This window comes from Cherax quadricarinatus, chromosome 5, assembly GCF_038502225.1.
Source record: "Cherax quadricarinatus isolate ZL_2023a chromosome 5, ASM3850222v1, whole genome shotgun sequence".
NCBI lineage: Eukaryota > Metazoa > Arthropoda > Malacostraca > Decapoda > Parastacidae > Cherax > Cherax quadricarinatus.
In genome coordinates this window covers 71365299-71389611 of record NC_091296.1, presented here as the reverse complement: position 1 = coordinate 71389611, position 24313 = coordinate 71365299, and the positions used below count along the sequence as shown (strand labels likewise).

The 24313-nt window shown below is 37.4% G+C and overlaps 1 protein-coding gene across 17 annotated transcripts in view; it reads right to left on the bottom strand.

The window, feature by feature from the left end:
* Nucleotides 1–21683, bottom strand: part of LOC128684992 (longitudinals lacking protein, isoforms H/M/V) — a 331763-nt gene extending 310080 nt beyond the window's left edge. For 3 of the 17 annotated variants that reach the window (XM_053771408.2, XM_053771404.2, XM_053771403.2), the window contains exons 1-5: nt 21410–21682; nt 17591–17701; nt 16041–16733; nt 8140–8397; nt 7740–7823 (exon numbers count right to left, since the gene is read on the bottom strand). In XM_053771408.2, coding sequence (XP_053627383.1) covers nt 7740–7823; nt 8140–8397; nt 16041–16733; nt 17591–17671 — 1116 coding nt within the window. In that variant the 5' untranslated portion in view covers nt 17672–17701; nt 21410–21682. Of the gene's footprint in view, nt 1–7739; nt 7824–8139; nt 8398–16040; nt 16734–17590; nt 17702–19514; nt 19624–21097; nt 21380–21409 lie in introns of those variants that run through there. The other 14 variants (XM_070104017.1, XM_070104022.1, XM_053771413.2 and 11 more) reach the window with 10 other exon arrangements.
* Nucleotides 21684–24313: the final 2630 nt, after the last annotated feature.

The following is a 24313-nucleotide window of genomic DNA, read 5'->3' as shown; positions in this document are numbered from 1 at the left end:
ACCGCCTCCTTGCTGCAGCATTTACAACCCAAGCTTCACACCCATATAAGAGTGTTGGTACTACTATACTTTCATACATTCCCTTCTTTGCCTCCATAGATAAATAGATAACATTTTTTGCCTCCACATATACCTCAATGCACCATTCACCTTTTTTCCTTCATCAATTCTCTGATTAACCTCATCCTTCATAAATCCATCCGCTGACATGTCAACTCCCCAATATCTGAAATCATTCACTTCTTCCATACTCCTCCTCCCCAATTTGATATCCAATTTTTCTTTATCTAAATCATTTGATACTCTCATCACCTTACTCTTTTCTATGTTCGCTTTCAACTTTCTACCTTTACACACATTCCCAAATTCATCCACTAACCTTTGCAATTTTTCTTTAGAATCTCCCATAAGCACAGTATCATCAGCAAAAAGTAACTGTGTCACTTCCCATTTTGTATTTGATTCCTCATAATTTAATCCCACCCCTCTCCCGAACACCCTAGCATTTACTTCTTTTACAACCCCATCTATAAATATATTAAACAACCATGGTGACATTACACATCCCTGTCTAAGACCTACTTTTACTGAGAAGTAGGCTCCTTCTCTTCTACACACACTAACCTGAGCCTCACTATAATCATAAAAACTCTTTACAGCATTTAGTAACTTACCATCTATTCCATATACTTGCAACATCTGCCACACTGCTCCCCTATCCACTCTATCATATGCCTTTTCTAAATCCATAAATGTAATAAAAACTTCCCTACCGTTATTTAATTATTATTATTATTATTAATATAGTGAACTGGAGCATAGATCCAATTCCCTAGATCAAGAGCCCATCACAACGTACACACTAATAATAATAATAATTATTATAACAATAATAATATTAATACAATGTCATAATAATAATAATAATAATAATAATAATATTAACACAATGTCATAATAATAATAATAATAATAATAATAATAATAATAATAAGCTTCAAAAGGCTGCCAGTAGTTGGCACCACCATCAGCAAAACATTGGTAACCACTACTAATACACTTTTTACCTGTCTAGAATTAAATGTTTCAGGGTCAAGAGGCCCTCTCCGAAACTTGTTCTCAGGGTCGAAAATTTTTCAGATAAAAAAATAAATTATTTTTTTCTTATGAAAAGACAGAGAATCTTTTCCTGATCATAATGACACCAAAAGTATGAAATTTGATTGAAAACTTAGGGAATTATGATCTCGCAAATTTAGCAGTCTCAACGATGTTTATGCATCGGCGATTTCACCCACTTTGAGCCCAATTTTTGGCCAATTCCAGTGTACTAGTCGACAAAAATCATAATTATTTCGCTTGAACTCCATTTTTTTCTATCGAGTGAGTACAAGAAACCACCCATTTACCGATTTCAACTATCCAATAAAGTGGTCAGAAATTAGCAATTTTTCCAATTTCACACAAATTTCAAAAGATGCCAATTTCCAAATAGGGTCCAGAATAAACAAGACAAACATTCCTGGCACTAAAATAACATTTCCTCTGTTCATTAGTCACGTCCCCAGGTCCCTCTTACATTTCTTTTGCTTTCCACTTTGAATTTTTATTCTCACGAGAAACAGATTTACTGTTATGTAGACTGCTGCATTAGTGTAGAAATAGTATAAATAATATCAGCACACTTGTGAAAGAATATTAACCCTTTCAGGGTCCGTCCCGTAGATCAACGGCTTTACGTTGAGTGTCCAAACCGTAGATCTATGCCAAAATTCTAGCGCCGTCAAATTTAGCGCGAAAACGCTCATAGGCCTACATGTGAGAGAACGGGTCTGCGTGGTGGGTGTGCGCCATAAACAAAAAATCTAGGTGCCCGCATAGCATTGTGGGAACGCCGGCTCAGTTACCCTTGTTCACCATGCCTCGTCGCAAGTCAGCTCTCACTCCCCGGAAAATTGGGACTCTCCTCTTCCTATTTGATAGTTCTGACACTGATGGAAGTGGAAATGAAGACGAATTCTACGGCTTTGATCAGTTAGTGACCGAAAAGAATGACCAGGATATCGATAATAGTGCAGAAAACCCTGACGATCCTCAACCTTCTACCCCTGGTGTGGGCACTCGTGACTCATGGTCGGTTGTTCCTCAACGCAAGAGAAAACTAATATTTTCGCGTGGCCAGGCCTCTGACTTCAGTAATGATGATGATAGTGACGTGGATTGTGATTTTATTGCGCTCGACGATCAATCGAGTAGTGATAGAGAGGAATCATATTCACCAGTGAAGCGTCGGTATGTTCGCCGCCGCATGCGCTCGGGTAGTGTACCCTATGCTGTTCCCAGGGGACGGAGTACATCCCGGAGTACATCCCATGGCCCAACACCAGTTTTAGGTAGTGATAGTGAGGATGATGTGGCTACACTTGGCATGGATAGACCACAGGCATCAGTGGATGGTGTTAGTGGTGATGGTAGTGGCACCGCCATGCGTGACTCACCAGGCCACGCTGGGACCCACGCTGCTGACTCGTCAGTTCAAGGACAAAGCGGAGTGCCAGCCACCAGCCCACCACAACCACAACCACCCGCACAACCAGCCTATGATGTCCAGTATCCACCAGCAAACCGTATGTGGGATTGGCAGCAAAATCCCAATTTTGTTCCCAAGCCTCACCACTTCGATGATTCTCAAAGTGGAATTCTACCTACTTGTCCCCTTGGAACCACGGCCAATGAACTGGAATTCTTTGAATTATTCTTTGACCAGCCATTGATGGAAATTATTGTCAGGGAAAGTAATAACTATTTTGAGTACACCATGGCAAATACGATCTTATCACCACAGTCAAGACTACACAGGTGGAAAGAGACGACTGTTGCAGAAATGTATTTGCTTTTTGCAACAATAATGCTTATGCCTCACGTCTATAAGCATAATATAAAAGCATACTGGTCCACAGATCGGCTAATTTCTACCCCGGTCTTCAGTGAAATCATACCAGTGAACAGGTTTATCCTACTCTTACGTATGTTGCACTTCTCTGACAAAACCAGGCCTGACAGAAGTGACAGGTTATACAAGATTAGAAATGTTTTCATGTATCTCAAACAAAAGTTCAGCATATACTTTTATCCATTCAAGAATCTTGTAATTGACGAGTCTTTGATTTTGTTCAAAGGTAGACTGTCATTCAAGCAGTATATACCGAGCAAGACGAAACGCTTTGGTATAAAACTGTTTGTACTCTGTGATTGTGACAGTGGCCTGTGTTGGATATTGTTGTATACACGGGTAGTAAAACATTGAAAGATACCAAGGTGTTATTGGGTATCTCAGGTGACGTAGTGAGAAACATGATGGCACCTTATCTTGGTAAGGGGCATACATTATATACCGATAACTGGTACACAAGCCCATTACTCAGTGATTTCATGCGAGTGAACAAGACAGATGTGTGTGGCACAGTGCGTTCTAATCGTAAACATATGCCCAGGCTCAACGCAGGTGCTCGTGGTGATGACGTGCAGGTGTTTACTGCCAATGACATCATGGCATTACGGTGGCATGACAAACGAGATGTCACATTGTTGACAACCATTCACCGTAATGAAATGCAAGACAGTGGCAAAGTTGATCGAGTGACTAATGAACGTATTCAAAAACCAGTGACAGTGATTGATTATACACAAAACATGCGCTTGGTTGACAAATGTGACATGCAGATTGGTTTTGTTGACTGTGTTCGTAAGAGTTACAAGTGGTACATGAAACTTTTCTTCCATCTCATGGACATTTCAATGCTCAATGCATATAATATGTACCAAATAAAGACTGGCAACAGACAACCGTATGGTGAATTTTGTTTGTCTGTTGTCAGACAACTCATAATGAAGTACCAGGTAACAACACCTGCTATACAACACGGTCCTCCAATTCCTCAGGATATACCCAAGCGTTTGAGGAGGGAAGGTGATCATTTCATAATACAGCTTCCTTCAACTAAGAAGAAATTTGCTCAGAAGAGATGCATCATCTGTGCACAAACAAAAAGACGGCAACAAAGACGCAAAGACACTCGGTTTATGTGTGAGGAATGTAAGGTGCCTCTGTGCATGGTACCTTGTTTCAAGGAGTTCCACAAGCTCCAGCAGTTCTAAAACCATGTCCAGTGATTGTAAATATGTAAATATATGATAGAACAGTAATAAACAACAGTGGTAAACAATAATATGATAATAACTTTAGTGCGGTTATTGTGTTCAATACAGTGAGTTTATATATATACATTATATACAGTATTGGTCTCTCAGGCCCCAAATGTTAGTAGGAATAGAAAAAAATTGGAAAAGAAAAGAAAAAACAACAAAAACCGCAAAATAATGTAATGCGCGTATGTGGAATTTGTCGATGTTGCCGCCACCACATCATTTTCGACAAACTTCTTGGCACTGTATCTCGGTAAGTACTGATCAGAATTTTTTTTTTGTCTTATTACCTTCACAAAAATATGCTCTTTAATTCTGTAAGAAAAAATAATTTTTTTTTTTTTTTCAAAATTTCTTGGACACTGGAGCACCACTTCAGAGTTTGGCCTTGGACCCTGAAGGGGTTAAGACTCACCAGTTGACGTGTATTGGACGCGTGGCATGATTTGTTTACTTTTGAACTTTGGCAAAAATCAAACATTTCTGCTACTTTGAGCTCAATTTCAAGGTAATTTTAATTGTGAAATCAATCAAAATTGTCTCAATTTCTGTAATATGTCTTCCATTCTATAAAATGAAACCAGTAAAACTAGAATACAACCATATCATACGAAAATACAGTGCAAAGTCGCTGTTTTAAACCAAAAACACGGTCAAATTTTTTTTTCCGCATTATGCACTGTGTGCTGCAGGATTTTTTTATACTGCACACACTGACCACATAGACCCATTCTTTCATATGTAGGTCTACCAGCTTTCTCTTGCTAGATTTGAGGGCGCTAGAATTTAGGTGTACTAGTACATCAATAACCCTGGTACGTAAGCCATACTAGTACGTCAGAAACCCTGAACGGGTTAAGTAGTCTATTAGTATTAGATTAAGTCTCCCTGAAATGCCTCGGCATGATAGTGGCTTTTTTTGCTCCAATTATATTACGAGATGTAAACACACACTGTAACCTTTGCAAAGAAATAAATATTTTATTTATTTATATATTTAACCTGTTCAAAGTGTGCACTAGTGTCTAAGAATTTAAAAAAAATAATTTTGTTATTTTTCTTATGAAATGGTAGAGAATCTTTTTCTGAAGGTAATAAAACAAAAAGTACGAAATTTGATGGAAAATTGACGAAATTATGCTCTCACGAATTTTGATGTGTCAGCGATATTTACACATTGGCGATTTTGCCGATTTTGACTCCCATTTTAGGCCAATTACATCATTCCAATCGACCAAATTCTTAGCTATTTCACTAATATTACTTCTATTCTATCGACTGAGCACAAGAAATCGCCAAGTCAACTGTTTCAACTACAAAATAAAGTGATCGGAAATTGGTAATTTGGCCAATTTAATGCAAACTTCAAAATACTCCAATTTCAAAATAGGGTCCAGAATAAACAATGTAGGCATTCCTGGCACTAGACTAATATTTCTTCTATTCATTAGTTACATTTTCAGGCTTTACTAATGAATTCCATTTTGATTTTTTATTCACATGATGAATTTTTATTTAAACCAAAAAATAGAAGATTTACTGTTATGCAATATTATAATATTTGTATAAATAATATCACCACATTTGTGAACGTATATTAGACCCACCAGCTGGCGTGTATTAGATGTGCGAGGTCATTTGTTTACTCTTGAACATCGGCAAAAATTTAACATTTCTGCTACTTTGAGTTCGGTTTCAAGCCATTTCCAGTACTAAAACCAATCAAAATCATCTCTATTTCTGTAATATATCTTCCATTCTATCAAATGAGACCAAGAAATCACAAATATAACTATAAAAAACATATGAAAAAACACTGCAAAGTCGCTGTTTTAATCGAAAATTACGGTCTCAGTTTTTTTCTCTCATTATGCACTATGTGCTGCAGGATTTGTTTTATGTGGTGCACACATGCCACATAGATGTATTCTCTCATATCTAGGCCCAAATTTACCACTCACAGCTTATCAGAGTGAGCTGAGCTCATGACGTAGATCTACGGTTTGGACCCTCAACGTAAAGCCGTAGATCTGCGGCACGGACCCTGAAAGGGCTAAGGAACCTCCCTTGAGCGGGAAGTTCGCATCCTGAAATTCTGTTCATATCCAGAAGCAAAAAATCAACCAAACGACGGTTCGTATCCTGAAAAATTTGCATGGTGAGGCGTTCGTAAGCCGAGGTTCCACTATATTCATATATGCGAATGTCTTAAAGTCTTACTGTAATCAGATATTATGAGGCTCCAACTTACAACATAAATGTTTCTGAAAATTGTTCTTTACTCAGGTGTTCAGAACTAGGAACTTGTTTTCCTTCAAACACCTATGTTATAAATGGAGATTCATTCCTAAACCATAATTTACCCAGTTTCATTTACTACACAATTTTTTTTAATTACAAATATTTATCGAATATTTTATATTCAATACTGTTCCTTGTCAACTGCAGTAGTATTAATGTTTAATTATTTTGTAGATTTTAAATAAACATAATAAAAGCAACAATGCATTACATTATTTATAATGAATACTGTACTGTCCCACTCAACGGAAGCAACGTTTTCATGACCATAAGTAGTCTTGCCACTCAGAAGAGCAAGACTGTTCTTAAGTAATTGTCATTCTAAAGTGCCAATATTTTTTTTTAATTTTCACTGTACCTAAACAACTCCATCAGGAAATATACAATTTATTACAAGACACTTGAGAAGCTTGCACAGGTATACTGCAGGTATACCTGCAAAGATGTACAGGAGGGACCTGCTTATACAGCAGGTTAGGTGCTGGGCTACTGCTATAAATTGGAAATCACTGCAAAATGAAAGATAGCCTTTGTTCATATTCAAATGTATATAAAAGCCTAATAACATGTTTACACTATCGTATATTATGTGATCAATAGAGCTAGGCCTAAAAAGATGCATATATGGTACACACATTACTTATCTTAAAATATTTTTGTCCTTAGCTTATAGTGAATGGTGAATATATTTATTGCAGGAAGTCTGAATAAATGAAGAGTGGGTATAATTGAAAACCGCTGCATTGGCAAAATGCCATAAAGCAAACTGTTGTAAAGCAGAGCCTCTCTTGTACAACATCTTAAAAATTTTCTTGCATGCCTATTTTTTTGGGTCTAAAAAGTTCTCCAAATCCCAGTGTTCTTCTAACTTTACAGAATTTATTAAAACTCTTTTGGTTTTATCTTATAAAGAAGCAGATAAAAACAAAATTCTAAATCTTTAATATAAAAAAAATGATACTAAAGTGCTGTATATGAAGGTTATAAAGCATTTGCACCAGAACACTGCATATTATTGAAGTTTATGAAGTTTAGCCTGAACAGTCTCCACTAAAAACTATTGGTAGCAAAAGTGCCGTTTATGAAGTAATTTCACCAGAACGGCATTTTTACCATAATTCAGTCTGTATAACCCCAAATAAAACTAATGGCACTGTTTAACATGAACAATGAGATTACTAGAAACTATTTAGTTATGGAAGGTCACTTATAAACCATTAATGTACACTCACCATTTGTGAAGCTCTGCTCTGATTTCCTGAGAAGCCTTCAAAAGGCATTCCAAGAAGACCTCGATCACTTTCCCACAAGGATTTCTGGACATGAACACAACAAATTAATAAGAGTATTCAAAACTGTCCACATCTAAGCAAACAATAACTGTGCTTGGTGTACTTGAATGCATTTCTGTAAAACTGAAATACAGTACAGCTAAAAATTTAAATCCGAATATTTATTATTTCCCATCAATATATACTATTAAACTGATAATTCATCTTTGTTTGGAGAAAGAGAATGAGAAAGAGAAACATGAGAACAATAGAGAGAATGGCCAAATGAGTATTCCTATCATATTCATGACTAATCATACTACAATTTTTGCATTACATGAAAAATATTGCTTTCACTTACTCCTTGCAGTCCTGAGGCTCCAGGGAGAGCCTGTGCGACAAGATCTTCCATAGTTTGTGGCTGATTGGTGGGCCTCATGCCTGCAGGATTAAACCCCGTACTTGCAGTCTCCCCTGCTAAGCTGCCCAAGTGATCACCGTGAAGAGAATAATTTATGCTAGGATCGGAGTCTGCTGATGGAATGGATTCTTTGGTATCGTCAGCTTCTGAATATTCATCCTGAGGTTCTTCTTTGACTAGGGGATCATCCATTACCAACTGTGTGTTGAATGCATGCTAAATACTTAAACAGCACCATATGACAAGAAGTTCACTATTTTCTTAAAAAATGGTTAACACAACACCTTGCAAAAACAAGGAAAAATTATATGTAGTAAAAGCCTTGGCTTAAGTTAAGTGTCACCTTTACATTTTTCCTTTATATTCCCAGGGTACTGATGAAGAATCCTAAGTCATTTTCAAAAATAAGTTTCCTGCCATTTTTCCTTGTTTCTGAGTGCTGTGATACAGTACTGTGCATATATTGTTTAGGCTCTGACTTAAAGGACTAATAGGAGAAAGAAAGTGGCTGATAACGGCAGTTGTGGAAGACATGAAATTGTTTTGCCATGATCACAACAATGAAAGTCAATTCTATCATCAATGAACTTTGTCCATCATTTCTAAATGAGCCGAGCCAGCAAGTTTTCTCTTATTTCCAGAGTTCATTAAACTGAGGGTTTGTTGTAAACTGTCAAATGTAAGTGAAATATGAGTTCCCACAGAAAGTGTGTGTGTACAGTCCCATTTAAAAGAAGTCAAAATGCTAAAGACATAATTAGATAACAGCACTCTTACCACATACAGTCGACCTCTGCTTAATGAGCATTAGCAAATTTGGAATCTGGAATAACAAACAAAAAAACTCCCAATTCCCCTGCTTAACAACTAAATTTGCACTCGTATAACCTCATGCCAAGGTGGTGGTGGTGGCTGTGTGTGTGTGTGGGAGGGGGAGGGGGCAGCTTTTACTGCATAATGCCCTGCTTCCCAATATCTGGGGAAGAAATATAGCTCAAAGCTTGACAATAAAGGAAAGTGAAGAGGCATTCCTTTTGCAAATAGAAATGTGAACTAAAAATTTCCAATTAATTCAGGTTTAGGTAGTAGGTTGGTAGACAGCAACTACCCAGGAAAGTGCTACAGTTGTGCCAAATGAGTGAAATGGAAGCTTGTAATTATTTCACACACTGGTAGGATTTCTGGTGCCTTCTGTCTCATAAACATGTAAGATAACAGGTACATCTTGGTATTTCTACTTACACTTAGGTCATGCCGCATAGGAATGTACACACATATGTATACACACCCACCTGAGTTTTCTTCTATTTTCTTAATAATTCTTGTTCACCTTTATTTCCTATCATCTCTATGGGGAAGTGGAAAAGAATTCTTCCTCCGTAACCCATGCATGTCGTAGGAGGCAACTAAAATGCCAGGAGCAAGGAGCTAGTAACCCCTTCTCCTGTATAAATTACTAAATATAATAAAAAAACTTTTCTTTTTCTTTTTGGGTCACACTGCCTTAGTGAAATATGGCTTGTGCCTTGGAAAAAAAAAAAACTTCATGAGAGTTTCTTCATTTTCAGGTCGCCCTCCCTTGATAGGAGATGACCGGTGTGAGGAAAAAAAAAAAAAAAAAAAGTCAGGTTGACCTCTTTACCTAGGCCCCAACAAAGCAGGACATCTACATCACTGTCTGAATCTGTGAGTGGCTTCCCACCAAAACTGAAAAATATCCAGTGGAAAAATAGAACTGATGAATGGTACCTCAGCCTTCAATATGCCTATTGGGCAGAATAAGATGAAGACAAGCATCCCAGGAATAGGGAAAATTTATAACTAATGATGACAGCGGGTTGTTCTCGCATCAACAAGGCTGGCAGGACTATCAACAACAAATGCAATGTGAATATACATATTACTAGTTCAAGAGAACATGTTATTGTTGACCTTTTATATACCACACATCAGCATACAGCAAGTCCTCACTTAACAATGTCGATAGGTTCTTGGAAACTCTGAATTTAAGCAAAATGTATGACAAAACCAATTTTACTATAGGCTAATTGATATAAACAAAGACACCTCACTGTCCATCATCAAACCTCTTTAACCTTTTCAGGGTCCAGACCTCCAATCTGAAAATTGTCCACAGGGTCCAAGAATTTTCAAAAAATTTGTTATTTTTTCTTATGAAATGGTAGAGAATCTCCTTCTGAAGATAATAAAACAAAAGGTACGAAATTTGATGGAAAACTGTTGAAATTACGCTCTCGCGTAAATATTGCTGAAGTATCAGTTTTTTTTTTCTCATTATGCAATGAATGCTGCAGGCTTTGTTTTATATGGTACACACTTACCACATAGATACATTCTCTCGTATCTAGGCCCAAATTTACCACTCACAGCTTATCTGAGTGAGCCGAGCTCATGGCGTAGAATTACGGCTTGGACCCAGGCTTCAAAGCCGTAGAACTACGGGATGAACCTTCAAAGGGTTAAAACTTTTAGTTTTGTTTCTGTCACACCTTTTTTTTTTTTTGTGGCCACAGACATCAGGGGTGCACAGCACCCAGGGTTAAATCAAGGAATAAATGTTTGCAAAGCAAAAATTGTAAGATTCACCTACTATCACCATGCAGTTCAAAAGCGAACAATAATAAACACGATGGGCTTGTTGAGCGCTTTTGTACTGCATTGTTTATTGTCATGCATTTGTATAATTATCATATAATTTACAAATTTTTACTTTACAATAATTTGTATTCATTGTATTAATGTGATTCTTTTTTCTCATCGTTATAACGAAACATTGAACGAAATAACGTTATTCGAGGACCTGATGTACTGCATTTTATCCAAAAATGATTGAACATTAAATGAAACATAAAATTCTGTAAACATTTTCCCTGATCAACTGTAGTGAAAAACCTCTTATTTGTTGACCAAATTATATCAAATAGAAATACATCAAATGAGCATATACTACAAATAAACATCTGATAAACTGAAAACCAAGAAACAATAATACATGTGGGTACGGGGATGCAAACCACATATCACTTCCCTCGATAAACCACTAGATCATTTTTTTATCAAAACAAATATATACAAGTTGGACAGACAATTAAGTACATGGTAGTATTATTATTTTTATTATTATATTAAAAAAAAAGAAAAAAAAAAAACATTAAGCTCTTAAATTGCATGGAAAGTAAAATTTCCAAGTTTAACATTGATGCTGGAGTCAAAGTCTGAGACAGTAACACATTCAAATACAACTGTCTCCTATCCATCTCTCAATCATATCAGCATTGTTCTCCTTTCCTATACAAGGGGGATTACTAACATACCCCTGGCTATCTTCAAGGAAGAACTGGGCAAGTTTCTTAAGTCAGTCTCTGATCAGCCAGGCTGTGGTGCTGATGTTGAGTTTGTGTGGCTAACACCAACAATCTTGTTGATTAGACCATCCACTGGGAGGCCTGATCTGGGACTGGGCCACAAAGGCATGGACCCTCTGAGCACTCTAAAGGTAGACGCCAGGTTAGGTAAAGAAATTAACAGCTGAAATTACTGGTAGTAGCTCCCCTCTTAGCTGGGAGGCAAATTTCAACTAGGAGAAATGGTGAGATTGAGAGATTCATAAAAAAAAAAGGTGAAGGAGGAAATTGGAAAGAGTGAAGTTTAATCTCTAATGAGTACAGTGCATTGTTATAAATTTCACTATTACTGTCCCAGTCTGTATTTGAGGTTATAATACAGATGTATGGGAAAATGCAATTTGCTTAACGAATCTTCTGTCTAGTCCCTATCTAGGTCATTAAGCAGAATCATTTGGTCAACTGTATAGCAGTGTAGGAGTATAAACCATACTAAAAGATTTCTAACAGCAGTTTTAATTAATGCTGTGCTTGTCAACAATAAGCTTTTGTACAATAAGATTTTTATCAAACTCAAATAATCAGGAAAAAATCATACAAGTATAGTACTAAAAATGCAGTATTAGAATGTGGGGCAGAAGTTTGTGGTTATAGGAGGGTGGGGGCAGGAGGAAAGAGGAGTGATTGGTGGAATGAAGTAAAGGGTGTGATAAAAGAGAAAAAGGTAGCTTATGAGAGGTTTTTACAAAGCAGAAGTGTTATAAGAAGAGCAGAGTATATGGAGAGTAAAAGAAAGGTGAAGAGAGTGGTGAGAGAGTGCAAAAGGAGAGCAGATGATAGAGTGGGAGAGGCACTGTCAAGAAATTTTAATGAAAATACGAAAAAATTTTGGAGTGAGTTAAACAAGTTAAGAAAGCCTAGGAAAAGTATGGATTTGTCAGTTAACCCTTTCAGGGTCCGTCCCGTAGATCTACGGCTTTACGTTCAGGGTCCAAACCGTAGATCTACGCCATGAGCTCAGCTCACTCTGATAAACTGTGAGTGGTACATTTGGGCCTAGATATGAGAGAATACATCTATGTGGTATGTGTGCACCACATAAAACAGATCCTGCAGCACACTGTGTATAATGAGAGAAAAAAAATGAAATCATGATTTTTCGATTAAAACAGCAACTTTGCAGTGTTTTTTCGTATGTTTTTATAGTTGTATTTGCGATTTCTTGGTCTCATTTGATAGAATGGAAGACATATTACAGTAATAGAGATAATTTTGATTGGTTTTAGCACTGGAAATGGCTTGAAACTGAGCTCAAAGTAGCAGAAATGTTAAATTTTTGCCGATATTCAAGAGTAAACAAACGACCTCACACGTCTAATACACGTCAGCTGGTGGGTCTAATATACATTCACAAATATGGTGATGATATTTATATAATTATTACAGTATTGCATAACAGTAAATCTTCTATTTTTTGGTGTGAATAAAAATTCATTATGTGAATAAAAAATCAAAATGGAATTTATTTGTAAAGCCTCAAAACATAACTAATGAACAGAGGAAATGTTAGTTTAGTGCCAGGAATGCCTACATTGTTCATTCTGGACCCTATTTTGAAATTGGAATATTTTGAACTTTGTGTTAAATTGGCCAAATTAACAATTTCAGATCACTTTATTTTGTAGTTGAAACAGTTGACTTGGCGATTTCTTGTGCTCAATCGATAGAATAGAAGTAATACTAGTGAAATAGCTAAGAATTTGGTTGATTGGAATAATGTAATTGGCCTAAAATGGGAGTCAAAGTCGGCAAAATCACCGATTCGTAAATATCGCTGACACATCAAAATTCGCGAGAGCATAATTTCGTCAATTTTCCACCAAATTTCGTACTTTTTGTTTTATTACCTTCACAAAAAGATTCTCTACGATTTCATAAGAAGAAATAACAAATTTTTTTTTTGAAAATTCTTGGACACTGGTGCGTGACTCCAGATTTGGGCCTTGGACCCTGAAAGGGTTAAAAACAGAGTAGGGGAGTTAGTAGATGGGGAGAGGGAGGTATTAGGTAGATGGCGAGAATATTTTGAGGAACTTTTAAATGTTGAGGAAGAAAGGGAGGCAGTAATTTCATGCACTGGCCAGGGAGGTATACCATCTTTTAGGAGTGAAGAAGAGCAGAATGTAAGTGTGGTGGAGGTACGTGAGGCATTACGTAGAATGAAAGGGAGTAAAGCAGCTGGAACTGATGGGATCATGAGAGAAATGTTAAAAGCAGGGGGGGGATATAGTGTTGGAGTGGTTGGTACTTTTGTTTAATAAATGTATGAAAGAAAGGAAGGTACCTAGGGATTGGCAGAGAGCATGTATAGTCCCTTTATATAAAGGGAAAGGGGACAAAAGAGATTGTAAAAATTATAGAGGAATAAGTTTACTGAGTATACCAGGAAAAGTATATGGTAGGGTTATAATTAAAAGAATTAGAGGTAAGACAGAATGTAGGATTGCGGATGAGCAGGGAGGCTTCAGAGTGGGTAGGGGATGTGTAGATCAAGTGTTTACAGTGAAGCATATATGTGAACAGTATTTAGATAAAGGAAGGGAAGTTTTTATTGCATTTATGGATTTAGAAAAGGCATATGATAGAGTGGATAGAGGAGCAATGTGGCAGATGTTGCAAGTATATGGAATAGGTGGTAAGTTACTAAATGCTGTAGAGAGCTTTTATGAGGATAGTGAGGCTCAGGTTAGGGTGTGTAGAAGAGAGGGAGATTACTTCCAGGTAAAAGTAGGTCTTAGACAGGGATGTGTAATGTCACCATGGTTGTTTAATATATTTATAGCTGGGGTTGTAAAAGAAGTAAATGCTAGGGTGTTCGAGAGAGGGGTGGGATTAAATTATGGGGAATCAAATTCAAAATGGGAATTGACACAGTTACTTTTTGCTAATGATACTGTGCTTATGGGAGATTCTAAAGAAAAATTGCAAAGGTTAGTGGATAAGTTTGAGAATGTGTGTAAAGGTAGAAAGTTGAAAGTGAACATAGAAAAGAGTAAGGTGATCAGGGTATCAAATGATTTAGATAAAGAAAAATTGGATATCAAATTGGGGAGGAGGAGTATGGAACAAGTGAATGTTTTCAGATACTTGGGAGTTGACGTGTCGGCGGATGGATTTATGAAGGATGAGGTTAATCATAGAATTGATGAGGGAAAAAAGGTGAGTGGTGCGTTGAGGTATATGTGGAGTCAAAAAACGTTATCTATGGAGGCAAAGAAGGGAATGTATGAAAGTATAGTAGTACCAACACTCTTATATGGACGTGAAGCTTGGGTGGTAAATGCAGCAGCGAGGAGATGGTTGGAGGCAGTGGAGATGTCCTGTCTAAGGGCAATGTGTGGTGTAAATATTATGCAGAAAATTCGGAGTGTGGAAATTAGGAGAAGGTGTGGAGTTAATAAAAGTATTAGTCAGAGGGCAGAAGAGGGGTTGTTGAGGTGGTTTGGTCATTTAGAGAGAATGGATCAAAGTAGAATGACATGGAAAGCATATAAATCTATAGGGAAAGGAAGGAGAGGTAGGGGTCATCCTCGAAAGGGTTGGAAAGTGGGGGTAAAGGAGGTTTTGTGGGCGAGGGGCTTGGACTTCCAGCAAGCGTGCATGAGCGTGTTAGATAGGAGTGAATGGAGACGAATGATACTTGGGACCTGACGATCTGTTGGAGTGTGAGCAGGGTAATATTTAGTGAAGGGATTCAGGGAAACCGGTTATTTTCATATAGTCGGACTTGAGTCCTGGAAATGGGAAGTACAATGCCTGCACTTTAAAGGAGGGGTTTGGGATATTGGCAGTTTGGAGGGATATGTTGTGTATCTTTATACGTATATGCTTCTAAACTGTTGTATTCTGAGCACCTCTGCAAAAGCAGTGATAATGTGTGAGTGTGGTGAAAGTGTTGAATGATGATGAAAGTATTTTCTTTTTTGGGGATTTTCTTTCTTTTTTGGGTCACCCTGCCTCGGTGGGAGACTGCCGACTTGTTGAAAAAAAAAAAATAGTACTAATAGCAAAAATAAAAAAAATATTACAAGATCAATATTTATAATAATTATATTAATAATGTTTATATAAAAATCATGCACTAATCTTGAAAAAAAAAAAAGGTGGGACTGAATCAAATGTAAAAAAAATCTACATCGAAAGAAACGGCAACAGTGGAGAAGACCAATCAGACTTTCATTAATTTAAAACTTTTTCAGTGTGCTCAATGCCCTACATTAGGGTTTAAATGAACCAGAAACCTAATTCTTCTAGGATTACTTTCTTAGTTTTCTATAAAAAGAAAAAATGCATCTTATAGCCTGAAACTATGAAAATATATTTCATTTATTTTAAGAGAGGAGACAACAGCTATACAGTATACCAATCAAAAGGCTAAAGCTAACTACAAAATATTTGAGAAAAAGTTCAACTTACTGAATTATCTGTGGTGCCAGCTAATTCATTACTTGAGTTACAGGGGCCTTGAGTAGTGGTAGTATCAATTTGAGTAGTAGATCCTGAATCACAGGAAGCCGGATGCGATAGTTCTGGCGGTGACTCTGTCACTGTAGCATTTTGAAGGCGAGTCTCTGGATTCGGTGGTACAGGTACTGGACTAGGACTGGTTTGAACTCTGACAGGCTCTCTTGCCCTGGGGGGTACTTTAAATGGTTCTCTATTAGTTGCGTGCAATCTTGCAGTGGGATCCCTCCCCTTGTCACCTGGAGTTTGGCTTGTTCTTTGTGACAAAGGAGAAACTTCCTCTGGCCTTCTACGCTTGGCTTCAGGTCCATCTCCACCCCATGGGACATTTCTCTTACTGTCCTGTGCAGGGTCTGAATCATTTGGAGACTCATCTGGGACAGCTAATCCCTTTATTCTTAAGCACTCGGCAGACTTAATAAGTCCAGATAAATCAGTCTGTAACACATTCACTTCACCCACATACATGTAGTTTAGCAGGGCTTCCAAGTCTGCGTGTTTAATATCTTTAAGCACTATGACTGGGTGCTTACAATTCGTTCTTTCAAAAATCTCTTCAAAATAGTCACTACACGTAGACAAAACTAGTTTGTGCACCGGATAGAATTTACCATCACAAGCAATAGTCACGTCACAATAGGATTCCTGAAATAAAGACAATAATACCTGTAATATATTAATTACACAAAAAAAATTCAATTAAAGAACTAACCCTTTCAATGTCTCACATGAAGATCTACATTACTGACACCAGCATTGCTCATATTGATCTATGTTTTAAGCACAACATCCTCAAATATGCTGTGAACAGTAAATTTTAGTGTAGACATGAGAGAATGTGTATGGGAAGTATAAGAAAAAAAATTCTGCCCTCCACAGTGTATGATGAGAAAAGCAAACCTCTGCAGCTTTGAGTTTTTTTTTTCTAGGGTAGTTTTTATATCCCCCCTTTTTTTTGGTTAACTGATAGGGTGGAAAACATAGTGAAATAGAGATAATTTTGGTTAGTTTCTGACCAGAAGTTGCTTGAAATAAGCTTCAAAGTGGCAAAAATGTTAGATTTTAAGCAATTTTCAGTATTTTTATATTTTACATACAGAATTTCTAAAAAAAAATATGCTTAATCTGTTGCTACAGTTGTGTATTACTAACTCTTCATAATAACAATCTTCACCTACACAATGCCAAGACATGACTGTACTAATTTCCATATGTAATTTGTGTACTGTACAGTCAACTGCAATGAGAAATATTTTTTTATTTTATTCTGCTTAACAATTTCATCCAATACAATAAACTTACCACTAAAAATTATATGCAGGTAAATTTTACTTTCTTTATTCACCTCTGAAAACCAATCAATTCTCAACAGAAGTTATTGACAATGTCTCATTCATTCTCTTATTATTTATCACTTTGTTTTTACAATTCATTTAGCAAATGATTCTTGTCAATCATCTACTCAACTTACTTCCAAGTCAAATAACACATACAATCATTACCTTCCGTCTGACAGTGGAGAGAACATGGAGGAAAGTGGAGCGATGGTTGTTCCACTTAAGGGACAGTAAACCCCCATCCATGGCAACTTACTAGTCCAGTGCAAAAACAGTCTGGAACAAAAAGGATACTAGATGCATTCTGGTTGCTATGTAACTCTGCAAGGCATACCCCACCCACCAAGTACCCCTAATACCCGACTTAAGAAAAACAATGAACTTACACTTGTGGAAAAGGAAGAAAAATTGAAACAAATCATAACAAAATCACATTTAAACATATGGGTAATAGATGTAATTGGATCTTTACATCCTGTGCTGAGGTGTCTGCAAGTCATATTGCATGTGATTATCTTTGGGAGTTTACATAACAAAATAAACAAAAACAATAACAAATGGGCAAAACATGACAGTAGGAAGAGAGGTGGCATGATAAGCATATACAGTACAGTCATAAAAAGATGTGAAATAAAAGTTAAATAGGATTCTTTTCATACTTGCAACAGATTACAAGCCACAGTTGTAAACTGTAAGAAAATTAAGTTGAAAGGGATATTAACAAAATTTTCTGTGCAAACAGTGTGGTATACCAAAGGAATGAATTATTGTACAGTAGGGCCCCGCTTTACGGCATTCCGCTAATATGGCAATTTCAAATTATGACCAAAATTTGCTATAAGGCAAGCACTTTCAAATACGGGATGCCCCACCTGGTTTGTTTACATTCTCTGTGAGCACATATCTCTATTATGTCTGGAAATTTTCCAAAATTTCAAGTGTTTTAAAGTTACTGCATATTTTATGTGTACAGTGGTACCTCGGGATATGAACAGCTGAAAACTCAAACAATTATATAAGTTTATTTATATAAGTGCTTTTGTAAGCGTATTTTTGGGGGTCTGAAACAGATTAATCTAATTTACATTATTCCTTATGGGAACAAATTCGTTCTATATCGGCACTCGAACAGCCTTCTGGAACGAATTAATTTCGTATCCTGAGGTACCACTGTATTCTGATAATTATACTACTTATGTGTCCCTGTACCTAAATATACTTACACACTGTGCTAGCGTGAAGGTACACATTAAAATCACTAAGGCTCTCTCTACTTGACGCCATATAATAATCTCTCGGGTGCATTAAATGTCGTATATTACATTAATATAGACATTTCCATTAATCCATTATGATATTTTTTCAAAATTATATAATAAACACTCTACATAACATATAATCATGATACATACACCCACAGTACAAAAATTGACAAATATGAGATTTGTTTACTAAAAGGTTCTTTCCTCTAGTCAATCACCAGTAACTTAACTAGAAATTTATTACTTTCATATGCCTTCACTCTATCTATAGCTATTCATGATCCTTGTGGGTTTAGCACTCTTTTTTATTATGATAATAACTTGTAATAATAATAATTTGTAATAATAACAATCGTTTACTCGTCTCTCACCCACCCTACATTAAGACTACAAATATTTTAAGTATGTAATGAGTGTACTGTATATGCATTTTATCACTCTAGGAAGCTTTAAGCATCGTCGTAGTATATTATATGTGGGTGGGGTGCCCAGGAGGGCTACCATACCTACCACACCCGACTTCTTACAATAAATACTACATTAAGACTACAAATATTTTGAGGCAAATAATGAGTGTATGTGTGTGCATTTTACTTTTTATTGTTTTTAAAAATGTCTAGTTCTATTGCTAACTTAATATATGTTTGTGTAAACTTGTTATCTGGCATTTATATGCGTTCATATTTTCAAAAAATGGCGTTCTGCTATCCGGCGATGTCTGCTTTCCGGCAGTAGCCTGGAACCTAACCTGCATAAGAGGGGCCCTACTGTACAAGAAGATGTAGCATACAAGTGCTACAACCATTGAAAATTTAAAAAAAACTTACATTGCCTGGTAAGCAACACTCTCGCTTCAGACAGTGAGAGTCCGTAGTTTGATCTTCGGCAAGAATGAAAACACTGGGTGTGTCTCCTTACACCTGTCATCCCATTCACCTAGCAAACAAGTAGGTACCTGGGTTTTAGTCGAGTGGTGTGCCTTGCATCTTGGGAAACAAGATTGAGGACCCCAATTGAAACACAACAGAGTCCCTCGATAATGTATAGCCTTTCTTGGGTTACCCTGGGTGGTTAACCCTCTGGGATTAAAAGAATGAACAAAATCTAATCTTATCTTTATCAAACACAGAGATGCGAGAACAAATTATATAACTATAATCATGGGGGAGCGCTAAACCTGTAGGATTATACAGCACACGTGGGGGGGATGGAAGGTATTCAGGCTCAATTCAGGGAACAAGAGCACAGATCCAATTTCCTAGATCAAGAGCCCCCTCACCTTGAGGGGATGCAAGAACAAAGCAGTGCAGTGCTGCATGACTCAAAAGGGTCATACAGCACTGCAGGGAGGGATGTGTATAAGTATGAATGTATGAAAGGTAGGAGTGAGACAGAGGCAGCAGGGGTGTGTGCGAGGGAAGCAGTTAGTGGAGAGTGCAAGAGTAAAATTCATATGAAAGTTGGTGCTATAGGTTAGTTTCTGTTAGTAAGTTTATTCAGGTACAGAGACATATAAATACAGTTACATAAATTGTTGTATATAGCAGCATATGTGTAGATTACCTAGGAGAACCCAAGAAAGTAAGTCAGACAAACTGACTTATTTCCACTGGAGTCCTTGAGGCCCTTGTTAGAAAAAGTTAAAGGTGGGATGGAGCCAGTGGAAGGAGTGGACAGGTGCAGTAGTTATAGCCATGGTCACAGATGGGAGAGGGCCACTAGTGGAAGGTCAGGCCCAGAAGGTAGGTCACAGATTTAGTGGTCAAGCTGCAGATATACTCAAGCTTCATACAAGTAAGTTGATGGTTAATCTAGTAGTGAAGCCAGTGAAAGAAAGAAGATAAAACAGCAGCAGACATGATCACATGTGGGCAGGGTCCATTAGTGGAAGTCATGCCCATAACATGAGCCAGAGATTTTGTAAATGAGTTGTAACATCTTGTATTCTCTGTTACAAGATGTCCATGTATCAGACAAGTATTTATAGATCTAAGATATATATAATACCAAAAAGCTTATGAATAAAACATGTGCAATACCACATCTAGTGCTACAGTACTCCACTGGTTCCACTATAAATGACTACATTCTAATGTCTATATCAGACTGATAATGCCTATGACAGGTGAAACATCTCAATAAAAATGCTGCACATTTACCTAATTAATCAACTTATCTTCATTATCTACCTTTGATCTACAGAAACAATAAGGGGATTATTAATGATAAAGAGAATGAATGACAATAATTAATAATGGGAACACTGGTAAAATAAACGAATAAAATTTCAACAAAATATTATTTATTAATAAATAATACTAATACAACGGCAATAATTACAACTATAACTGGGCAGTTACCTGCACCAGTTTTGTCCTAAAGACAATGAACAAATGACTTATTCATTCACCTAACGTTTTCACCCAAAGTCTGTCGATAGTGCTCTTCCTCTTAGTTAACTCTTTCACTCCCAGAGTAAGAGAGGAAGGAAAGCTCCATGCTACTCACACCCTATTACAGCTCCATAATTACGAGAAAATAATGGAAATGTGGTGGTGTTGGAGGGGGAGGTTAGCCATCCTTCCTCCCCCAGGCAGCGCCTTTCACTGCTGTTAATCTCCATCTTCTCTACATCTTTATCTTCTACAATTTGCTCGCCGCTACACTCTACCATCATCACTCTTCGTGTAAGCTAGTCTCGGGGTGAAACTTAAGGTCTTACCTAGGATTGTCTCGTTTCCCGAGCACCTCAAATGATTTTTCGTGACCTTTCCTTCATTTTGTTTATAACTGGCTTATATACACCTTATGTAACCAACAATAAGAAAGTATCATACTATACAGAAAATTAGCAAAAACTACACAGATCCTCTGAAAATTGCCTAACAACAAACATTCAAAGCAAAAAAAAAAATTTTTTTATAAAAAGACGTATAATTTATGAGTTAAAGGTAAGAAGGTATTGAGTATATGAGTGGTAGAGAGTGTGTGAGAGCAGAGACGCCGTTTGACTCCCAAGGAACACTGAACATCCTGACATAACCTCTACTCTATATCTACTAACCTATCATCATAATAATTTGGCAACACTAACAAAAAGACACTGTTCTTTACAACTCGTTACATTTATGAAAACCTCAAATAGTCATACAACTTTTTTTCCATGTGATCTTACCTGAAGAATCGTGTAGTTATTTTTCTTGTATTAAAAAAATGTTGGTACATCCGCAGTATGCGGCTGCCACGATATTTTTTTAGTACATGTGTTTCGGTTGCAGTGCAATTCAACAAAGGTATCCCTGTGTTCCATAAGCCCAGCTGCCAGCCCCCTCAACCTGACTGATCCAAGAAAGGTATCCCTGTATTCCATAAGCTCAATGGAATCCAATGTAAATAAGTCACTTTGACTTATTGGGTCATGCGCTGTATAATCCTACGGGTTTAGCGCTCCCCATGACTATAATAATAATTTTATTGGGTTATCCTGCGTAATCTACACATGCTGTTGTGTATGATAATTTATGTAACTGTGTTTATTTATACCTGTACCTGAATAAATTTACTGTGAGGGGGCTGGGCAGCAGGTACCTATACCTGCTGCCCAGCTCCCTTTACCTCAATGATCCAAGAAAAGTATCCCTGTAATCCATAAGCCCTGCTACCCAGCCCCCTCTACCTCAATGTGCTCAAATGTACGTAGTCATGAAAGTCTAATACAGTAAAATATAAAAATACGTTTGCGTATCAAACATACGGGCGCATAATGTTGCTTATGGCACCTGCTGTCAGGAAGCCTCGTTGCTCTTCCTGAAGAAAAAGCGCTTTACCTGATGCAAGCTGCTGGTAGGGGCATGGTGACAAGAATAAGTTTATTTCAGCATGATACATGTTTGTACAAAGGAGTATACCAACTGGATGTACATGCCAAAAGCCCCTTTTGTATACAGAGTATTTCGGGCAAACTTAAGACTAACTTAAGATTACTAAGGCAGTGCAGTAATTTTGTACATTTGGTCATTAGGCAAGTTTATAATGAATACAAGAGAAGTGAATATTCTATTAGTTCATGCTATATGTCTTTAATAAGTTTGGTAGAGAGGAATTAGTTTTTATTAACCTAAGGTGGACACAATGGAATGATTAACATTTGAAAGGATTACAGATATTGCGAGTAAGTATATATTGATTATAATGTTTTACCTATGTTCGTGATATTGAGCAAATGCATGTATAGTTTTTACATATGTATTTATGATGGGCTGGGATAGGTTAAGGAGATAAGATGTGCACGAACACGTCCTTGTACATCTCTCATCACTTCTAACCCCCGCCATCTTCACAGACGTGACTTGACACTATTCCTTCATTCTGGCGTAGGTCTCTTGTCTCGGGGAATGATCTTTATATCGTTTCTGAGCGTAAATTCGCAGCGGAATTTGAGGTTGGTGTCCTCCAGGTTGCTCAGAGTTATAACATGCCACCTTGAACTTACTGAACGCTGGCGTGCCAGTGCGCGAGGTATGGCTGTTAGTTCGGTTGGTGACGAACTCAGCTTTTCTATTTGTATTCGTTGTATTGGGCGTGTTTCCTTAAGACACCTGCTGTCCCTGTTCACTTAGCAGTAAGTACGTACCTGGGTGTTAGCTGACTGGAATGGGTCGCATCCTGGGAATAAATTTAACCTGATTTGCTCTGCATAACATGGTTTCCATATAGTATGGCTGTATAGCCCTTGTGGTTTAGCGCTTCTTTTTATTAAAATAATAATAATAATCCATATAGTATGTCATTGATATCAGCTAGGTCTGCGTAAGTTGTATCATGTACTTGTAGAAATAAGGATTATATTTTTCCTTGCCCGGGGCGTCTCACTCCGTCTTCACCTTCTCCTGGCAGTGATCCTGGGCCGCCACTGCATCCTGCCGCTGAGATGCCATCATCATCATCTGCCTGGGGACCATGGGCTTCATATATTATATTATACATGGTGAAGTGGGCCTGGTGTAGCTGCTTGGCGGTGCCCTGAGGGTTCAGCCGTCTCCTGGTGTCGTTAGGGAGCCGTCAGAGAATCATGTGGCCTGGTGGCTAAAGCTCTCGCTTTATTGACTTAAGACTTAGGGAGATTGACACAAGTCAGTCCATCTATCATCATTCCATCATGCAGGAGGAACCACATGTCTATGGTGCATCCAACAAGATAAGCAGACTCTTGGATGTCACTACTGCCCGGCTCCAGCTGGGTTACAAGTATCTATGGCAGGTTAAATCACCACAGCCAGATGTAGACCAAACGAAATGTAAACTTTGCCAGATGGACTATTGTCACACCCTGCGTCATTATGTACTGGAGTGTGATCAAATTAATGAATTTAGAAACAACTCACTCAGAAATGTTCAAGAAATGGCAAAGTATTTTATCCACAGTGGTATATTACAGACCATTCTGGAGAAACACCCTGACTTTGCTAGCTGTAAATAATGCATTACCATGTGTGTGTGTGTGTGTGTGTGTGTGTGTGTGTTAGTTAGTTACCATTTGGTCCTAGGCACATGTCGATTAGACACTAGGCCTGTTGTATGTGCATGCGTATATATGTGTGTGTGTGTGTGTGTGTTAGTTACCAGT